General features: G+C 42.5%; 1 protein-coding gene across 1 annotated transcript; it reads right to left on the bottom strand.

Annotated features, from left to right (window-relative positions):
- Positions 1–299: 299 nt before the first annotated feature.
- On the bottom strand, positions 300–3,898 carry LOC147120355 (dynein beta chain, ciliary-like). Its single transcript, XM_085986183.1, has 3 exons — positions 3,025–3,898; positions 2,492–2,635; positions 300–941 (listed from the first exon to the last, which is right to left on the bottom strand). Exons 1-3 carry the CDS (start codon positions 3,262–3,264, stop codon positions 858–860), a joined length of 468 nt encoding a protein of 155 aa, XP_085842309.1. The 5' UTR covers positions 3,265–3,898; the 3' UTR covers positions 300–857.
- Between the last annotated feature and the right edge of the window lie 5,468 nt (positions 3,899–9,366).

Here is a 9,366-nt window from a genome sequence, read left to right as displayed (position 1 = left end):
AGTCTGCCTGTTTTGTACAGACTACCTTTGCTCAAAACTGAGTATCCCATTCCCTGCTACACCATTTCTCCAGTTACATATTTATTCTCCTGTTGTATTCCTTTATTAACTAATGCATGACAAGAGAAGTAATTGAGATTGCTACCCTTGAGGTCCTGTTCTTTAATCTATCCCCTAACCTGAAATTCCTCTCTAATTCCATTTGTTATTATTAATGTGTACTTTTTCTTTAGAGTAACACAAGACATGCAATTTGAAAAAAAAATGATTATCTGATGTATTGTCCTGCAAGCACGGTGTGTAAAAAGAGATGCAACTTTTTAATGAAGCCTGTTTGCTGGTTAAGGCAATTGTATCACAATATACATTATTCACTGTTATTTGATAAGAGTCATATTAGATTACTTTGCAATGCAATCTTATAATTGGTTATTCCTTTTGACAAATGACCGACATGAAAGTAGCTCAGCTTGTTCACCATTTCAACCTTTGTGCTGGTGTCACAAGTGTAAATTTAATATTTATAAATTCCTCATAATGTTCTTGTATGTAAATTATTACCAAATTAATTTTGATACTTAGTTCGCTCAAATTTGCCTTACATAATATGACAGGATCACTAAATTTACCCTATATATACACACAAGTTATTAGGGGTGTTATGCAGTGCTATTGCAAACGGTAACACAATGGTAAAATGTTAAGTTTACTTCACGTGGAGACCTGATCACAGTTAAACACAATACTGAGTATACAGCAGTCCATCAAAAAAAACCACCATATGAATACCCCAGTTACACTGCACAAAGGAAAGCCATACTAAGATTATTTACATCAGCAGTGCAATTAAGTAGCATTCACTCATATTGCAGAGCTCCATGCAAGTATACGTCAACAAATCCATGGAGTTCTAATCGCTGCTCCCTGGCTGGATGAAATTTCTAAAAGATTGAAAAAAGCAGATAAGGTAGACAGTTCTTTTTGATCATTAGAATTGGAAAGGTAGCAGAACAGATTATATAAGTTTATATTTAAAAAAAAACTACAACCACTGTAAAATGTTTGCAGTTTATACCATAGTTGTCACACAATACAAACATGGCAGTATCACCTTTTGCAAGTGATGTCCCAACAGCCATCATCTCAGAATATCATCTCAGCAGAGTTATATTGCAAGTCTTAGGGTGCACTTACATTTTTGTGTCCTGCACATCAATACAAAAGTGGCAGTATAAATCAGGGGCCAGTTTCCACGGTGACTCCCAAGCACACTAAAGCCAAGTATGGGATTCCTTCAGCCGTTGTCTCACATTAGTGTGACTTTGCTATGGGCGCCATCTCAGTGCACAGCACCTTTTAAAACTGCTCAGGCTGTCCATTTTAGGTGCACAAATGACCACGGGTGCAGCTCAATGCTGACTTTTTTTATTAATGATCTGGATGCAGGCGATATGGGCACGATCTGCAAATTTGCAGAAGATACTAAGATCTGTGGGTGTGCTTGGACTGTAGACGATGCTCATCTGCTTCAGGCGGATCTTAATGTTTTGGAAGATTGGGCTCATGGCTGGCAAATGATGTTTAACTTAGATTAAGTGCAGTGGTATGCATGTGGGCAGGGTGAATGCTCAGCATTCATACACCCTTCCCAGAAAAGCATTAAAGAAGGTGGAGAAAGAAAGAGAGCTAAACATTCTAGTGCATACATCTTTAAAGGTACATGAACAATGTCGTGAAGCGATAGCTACAGCAAATAGGGTGTAGGGAGGTATACATATGACAATTGAGTTCAAGACAAGGCATACTATTTTGTCCTTGTACAAGACCTTGGTCAGGCCTCACTTGGAATATGGTGTCCAGTTTTGGTGGTCTCACATGGTGGGTGATATTGAGGCTTTGGAAAAGGTACAGAGGAGCGCCACTAGGCTAGTTCCCAGTATAAAGCATCTTAGTTATCAAGATTGGCTAAAAAAGTTGGGACTCTACACTTTAGAGAAGTGTAGACTTGGGGGGGGGGATCTGATTGAGGTTTATAAGACAATGAAGGGAATAGAGTATGTTCCAGTTGACAGTTTGTTCCAATTAAATAGGTTATGGAGGACAAGGGGTCACAATTTTAAGTTGTATAACGCCAGATCTAGGCTAGATGTCAGGAGGTGGTTCTTTTCCCAGAGAATACTGGACCTCTGGAACAGGCTACCGTCTCATGCAGTGGACACCAACTCGCTGAATTCCTTCAAGCGAGAGCTGGACCTGTTTCTGGTAGAAAAGGTAGGTACATCAGGGAATTCAGGGCCTGATTGATCTCCTGGATTCCTGATTTCCCCCCAAAAAATTCTCCCAAATTATGTGACTGGAGGAAATCAAGATGCACCCACTAGTCTGATGGACAGATGTTGTTCACCAGTGGAAACTTTATACTTATGCTTCTTAAAAGGAGGAAAAAATATACTATCTAATCTGTTATGAGTGTGTTATTGGGTTGCTTTACCTCATTGATTAAAACTGTAAGGTGTTCCACAGGGTGCTGCAAGATCTCTCCAAGCACCAGTTCATTTTTGTGGTCATTACTCGACAATTTTCCACTACAGTTTTTGAATATATAAAGCATTTTGCTTTTTGATGGGAAGGATAGCTATAGAAACATAGAAAATGATTAAAATTACAGTTGTCAGAAAAAATGGGCTGATTTCACTTTCACACATTGAGATCACTATACAAAATTAAAGCATGCTTATTTTTAATTCAATTTATTATATACCAGATAACAATTAATACATTGCCTTCCTAACTAGGGACCTTTAAAATAAGATTTTAAACTAAATTCCTCTGATAAAATTCCTGATTTTCTTTTGGGTGGTGAATCAGTAAAAATCCATTTTCCCTTGCTGATTTTCTATTTTAAAAAGAGGGGAAAAACGGGTTTTTAAGTTGACAATAAAAACTACCATAAAAGGTCCTTATAACCCACCATTTAAACATTTACATACAAATACAGTACCTTTTTATTCAGTTTTTTTGTACCTGTACGTCAGCATGCAAGGCTCCTCCTGCTCCAGTAAATAACAGCAGTCTTCCATGCTGCGTCTTATCGAGAAAGTCTAGCAAGAGTTTTTTGTTTTCATCCACAGCAATGAATCTATTCCACCTTTCAGATTTTACTTTTAACGATTTAAACGCCTGCTCCTTTATAAAATCTATTCGCTCGTCTTCAGCACGCACACTGGATGTGGGAACGTTCGTGCCAACTTGTTCTTCAGTCATTGCACCAGCCTTAAAGGTAATAAAAAGGGAGGCGGGGCGGGGACCACATATGACTGAAAACTGGAACAAATAAGTTAGCAGGTTTTTAAAGTTCCGTTTAGTAGGATTCCATATTTGAAGTGCCAGCGAGTATTTGCTAAAAGCACTCGTATTGTACCTGACTCGTGCTCGCTCGAGATCGACACGATTGACTCGCTGGGACAGTCGCTTGTTATAATTTTAACCAGTAAGGATTCACTGGGTTGCCCCAGTGACATCAACTAAAAACCAAATAATAAATGTGCAAGGGGCACAATCAATACCAGAGCAAACGCAAACTTGTCAAACGAGACCGAGTGTCCACTCCAGCCGCTGCGGTGCCAGCGGTTGTGGAAGAGCTGGGCGGTTTCCCGCGCGAGCAGTCCTGCCCCGATTAGTTTGCTCACAATTGGTCGCGCTTCCCGCTCGTTTCCCAGCCCTCGAAAAGTTTCCTCCCTTGGGGCGGCGCCGCCGGGCACGAGCAGAGCGCGGCCACATTGCACTCCTGTCCCGGCGGCAATGTGAGGAGCTGCTCTCCTGTTCCAGGATAACAACAGAAAATGCTGGAAAAACTCAACAGGCCAGGCAACATCCGTGGAGAGAGAAATAGAGTCAACGTTTCAAGTGGAAACCCTTCAACAAGACCGGAAACGTTGACTCTATTTCTCTCTCCACGGATGTTGCCTGGCCTGCTGAGTTTTTCCAGCATTTTCTGTTGTTATTTCGGATTTCCAGCATCTGCAGTATTTTGCTATCGTACTCCTGTTCCAGGAGTCTGGTTACATTAGGACTCGACGAGGAAGCGGAGCTTGTTTTAAATGAAACAACCAAACTATCAAAGTTAGATTATGAAACAACCAGGCATTGGTGGGTCTCCAAGAATATATAAATTACATCGTTTAAATGGGTGACAATCTCAATCTGCTATTTGAAGGGGACGTGTCACAAAGTAGTACTTGTATTTCATGGATAATTTATAGACTAGTTGATAGCCTGTGGTGTGTGTCTATATCTCCATCTCCTCTAAAGCGTTGTGTTAACCTGTACTTCTCTCTTATTTTGAGCTGGGAATAGGGCAGGGTGGATCTTGAGTAGGGGTAGCGCTGACAATGTATTTCAAGTTTGCGGATCACTTGCCACTGTACCTTCTTAGCCCTACCAAGTTGTGCATCTTTGGTGTTTGCCTTGTATGCAATGCACCCATCACCTCTACTTTGTTGGTGTATTAACTTTCTTTAGATTAACTGGTTATCTCATTGATATTGCTGGGACCTTGGGATCAAATTGCTTGCTGCACGTGGCTACAAATATTTGGCAGCAAATATATGGCTACACATCAACAGTAATTGGCTGTGAATTGTTTTGAGATGTCACGAGGACAGGATAGGCACTTTATAAATCCAAGGTCTATTCCTTTTTCTTCCTCACATAAACCCTCTCCCGCCTCCCCTTCCACAACTTAAAAACATAACAAGAAATAGGAGCAGGAGTAGGCCATTTGGCCCCTCGAGCCTGCTCTGCCATTCAATAAGATCAGGCTGATCTTCTACCTCAACTCTACTTTCCTGCACTATCCCCATATCCCTTGATTCACTTTAATATTCAAAAGTCTATCGATCTCTATCTTGAATATACTCAACGACTGAGCCTCCACAGCCCTCTGGGGTAGAGAATTCCAAAGCCTCACCACCCTCTGAGTGAAGAAATTTCTCCTCATCTCAGTCCTAAATGGCTGACTCCTTATTCTGAGACTGTGACCCCTGGTTCTAGACTCCCCAGCCAGGGGAAACATCCTCCCTACATCTACCCTGTCAAGCCCTGGAAGAATTTTGTATGTTTCAATGAGATCACCTCTCATTCTTCTAAATTCTAGAGAATATAGGCCTAGTCTACTCAATCTCTCCTCATAGGACAGTCCCCCCATTCCAGGAACCAGTCTGGTGAACCTTCGTTGTACTCCCTCTATGGCAAGTATATCCTTCCTTAGATAAGGAGACCAAAACTGTACACAATACCCCAGGTGTGGTCTCACCAGGGCCCTATATAATTGCAGTAAGACGTCTTTACTCTTATACTCAAATCCTCTTGTAATAAAGGCCACTATACCATTTGCTTTCCCAATTGCTTGCTGTACCTGCATGTTAACTTTCAGTGATTCATGTACAAGGACACCTAGGTCTCTCTGACCACCAACATTTCCCAATCTCTCACCATTTAAAAAATACTCTGCTTTCTATTTTTCCTACCAAAGTGGATAATTTCACATTTCTCCACATCGATATGGCATCTTTAACATAAAATGGTCTGAGGCAATTCACAGAGGTGCAATCAGAAAAATGGGCCCGAGCCAAAGGAGATATTAGCATGGTCAAAGAATTGGGTGCCGAGGAGAGGAGTTTAGAGAGGGAATTTCAGAGCATAGGGCCTAGATGACTGAAGACATAGCTGCCTATGGTTGGGTGAAAGGAAGGGGGAGGCACAAGCGGCCAGAATCCGAGGAATGGAGAGTTGTGGTGGGGGGAGGGGGCAGGTATTGTGAGGGTAGATGAGTTACAGGAAGATGGAGGGTGGGGGCGATGAAGGGATTTCAACACAAAGTTGAAAATGTTAAATTTGAGGTGTTCGGGGTCTGAGAGCCACTGTAGGCCAGTGAAGAGAAGGGCAATGTTCCCTTTAAGCTAAATACATAAACTTTAATTACCTAAATAATTAAAACAAGGTTATAAAGGGATGGCAGTGCAGGTGGTGTGCCGTAACTGCAGCATGTGGGAGTTTGTGGAGAGCATTGCGATCCCAGACGACCATGCCTGAAGTAAGTGTCTGCAACTCAAGGAGCTTCAGCTCAGAGTTGTTGAGCTGGAGACTGAGGTACAGACATTGTGGGGCATCAGGGAGGGGGAGAGTTATCTGGACACTTTGATCCAGGAGGCAGTCACAGCCCTTAGGTTAGGTAGTAGTACAGGTCTGGTTAGTAGTCAGGGACAGGAGGGTGTGACTGCAACTCAGGCAGGTAAGGGGACCCCAGGTACAGAGCTGGAGGAGCCTCAGCCTTTGCCCTTATCCAACAAGTATGAGGTTCTTTCTGCCTGTGTGGATGAGGGCAAAGTCTTCAGGGTGGATGAGCAAGCTGACCATGGCACCATGATAGAGGAGGCCATTCAAGTGGGGAGGGGGGGTGTGAAAAGGAATGTTATAGTGGCAGAGGACAGTATAGTCAGGGGGATAGATACTGTTCTCTTCAGCCACGATTGGGAGCTCCGAAGGCTGTGTTGCCTGCCCGGTGCCAGAGTTAAGGACATCTCCTCACAACTGGAGAAGAATTTGGAGGGGGAGGGTCCAGTTGTCGTGGTCCACGTAGGAACGAACAATAGAAGTAGAACTAGGAATGAGGTTCTGCTGAGAGAGTTTGAGGAGCTAGGAACCAAGTTAAAAAGCAGAACCTCAAAGGTAATAATCTCTGGATTGAGTCACGTGCAAATTGGCATAGGGACAAGCAGATCAGAGAGTTAAATACGTGGCTCAAAGAATGGTGTGGGAGGAAGGGGTTTCAATTCATGGGGCACTGGCACCAGTACTGGGGAAAGAGGGAGCTGTTCTGTTGGGATGGTCTCCACTTAAACTGGGCTGGGACCAGAGTCCTGGCGAATCGAATAACTAGGGCTGTAGATAGGGTTTTAAACTAAAAAGGGGGGTGGGGGAGCCATCAGGTGAAGGGAAATTTAGAAAGCTAAAGAGAAAAGTCAAGGCAATGAAGCAGTGTAGCGATTTGAGTAAAGATAAGCAGTGTGTGACAGGAAGGGACAGAAAGTTTAAAGGTAATCGTGCATCAGCGAATAAGATGAAAGCAGGAAATAATGGTAAAAGCTTAAAACTAAAGGCTCTTTACCTGAATGCACAAAGCATTCGTAACAAGATAGATTAATTAGTGGCACAAATAGTATTAAATGGGTATGATGTTATAGCCATTACAGAGACATGGTTGCAAGGTGGCCAGTGTTGGGAACTAAATATTCCAGAGTCTTAAACTTAAACAAAGCCAATTACATAGGTATGAGTGGCAAGTTGGCAAAGGTAGTTTGGGAAATTAGATTAAAAGGTATGACAGTAGATAAGCAGTCGCAATCGTTTAAAAAAAAATATTCCAAAATTCTCAACGAATATATATTCCATTGAGAAATAAAAACTCCATGGGAAAAGTGAGCCATCCGTGGCTAACTAAAGAAGTTAAGGATAGTATTAGATTAAAATAAGAGGCTTATAATGTTGCAAAGAATAGTAGTAAGCCTGAGGATTGGGAGAGCTTTAGAAACCAGCAAAGGATGACCAAAAAATTGATAAAAAGAGAAAAAATGGAATACAAGAGTAATTTAGCAAGAAATATAAAAACAGATTGTAAGAGCTTCTACAAGTATGTAAAAAGGAAGAGAGTAGCAAAAGTAAGCATTGGTTCCTTAGAGGCTAAGACAGGAGAAATTATATTGGGGAACAAGGAAATGGCAGAGGCTTTAAACAAATATTTTGTATATGTCTTCACAGTAGAAGACACTAAAAGTATACCAAAAATAGTGGGGAACCAAAGGGCTAATAAGAGCGAGGAACTTAAAGTAATTAATATCAGTAGAGAAAAAGTACTTGAGAAACTAATGGGACAAATCCCCTGGACCCGATGGCCTACATCCTAGGGTTCCAAAAGAGTTGGCTGCAGTGATAGTGGATGCATTGTTTGACTGGAGAGGTACCACCAACGCTGCCTCCGCAAGATCCTGTAAATGCATTGGCAGGATAGGCGCACCAACGTCAGTGTTCTTGCTCAGGCCAACATCCCCAGCATCAAAGCTTTGACCACACTCAATCAGCTCCGATGGACAGGTCACATTGTCCGCATGCCCGATACGAGACTCCCAAAACAAGCGCTCTACTCGGAGCTCCGGCACGGCAATAGAGCCCCAGGTGGGCAGAGGAAACGCTTCAAGGACACCCTCAAAGCCTCCTTGAAAAAGTGTAACATCCCCACCGACACCTGGGAATCCCTGGCCCAAGACCGCACAAAGTGGAGGAGAAACATCCGGGAAGGCGCCGAACACCTCGAGTCTCTTCGCCGGGAGCAAGCGGAAGCCAAGTGCAAACAGCGGAAGGAGCGCACGTCAACCCAAGCATCCCACGCACCCGCCCCTTTAATCACCGTCTGCCCCACCTGTGACGGAGACTGTAGGTCCCGCATTGGAATCATCTATCGCCTGCGAACTCATTTTTAACGTGGAAGCAAGTCATCCTCGGTCCCGAGGGACTGCCTAAGAAGAAGAAGATTGATTGTGATCTTATAAAATTCCCTAGATTCAGGAACGGTCCCAGCGGATTGGAAGGTAGCAAATGTAACCCCGCTATTCAAGAAATGAGGGAGAGAGTAAACTGGGAACTACAGGCCAGTTAGCCTGACATCAGTCATCAAGCAAATGCTGGAATCCATTATTAAGGAAGTGGTAACAGGATACTTAGAAAATCATAATATGATTAGGCAGAGTCAGCATGGTTTTAGGAAAGGTAAATCATGTTTGACAAATTTATTAGAGTTTTTTGAGGATGTAACTAGCAGGGCAGATAAAGGGAAACCAGAGGATGTGGTATATTTGGATTTCCAAAAGGCTTTCGATAAGGTGCCACATAAAAGGATGTTAAGCAAGATAAGGGCACATGGGGTTGGGGGTAAGGTATTAGCATGGATAAAGGATTGGTAAACAGAGAGTAGGGATAAACGGGTAATTTTCAGATTGACAGGCTGTAACAAGTGGGTGCCGCAAGGATCAGTGCTTGGGTCTCAGCTATTTACAATCTATGTTAATGACTTAGATTAAGGGACTGAGTGCAATGTATCCAAGTTTGCTGACGATACAAAGCTAGGTGGAAAAGTAAGATGTGAGGAGGACACAAAGAGCCTGCAAAGGGTTATAGATAAGTTAAGTGAGTGGGCAATAAGGTGGCAGATGGAGTATAATGTGAGGTTATTCACTTTGTTAGGAAGAATAGAAAAACAGAATAATTTTTAAATGGTGAGAAACTATTAAATGTTGGTCTGATGTCAAGGAT

Source organism: Somniosus microcephalus, chromosome 4 (assembly GCF_052327205.1).
Source record: "Somniosus microcephalus isolate GS21.2 chromosome 4, FLI_Smic_1.0, whole genome shotgun sequence".
NCBI lineage: Eukaryota > Metazoa > Chordata > Chondrichthyes > Squaliformes > Somniosidae > Somniosus > Somniosus microcephalus.
This window is presented reverse-complemented; position numbering and strand designations above follow the sequence as displayed.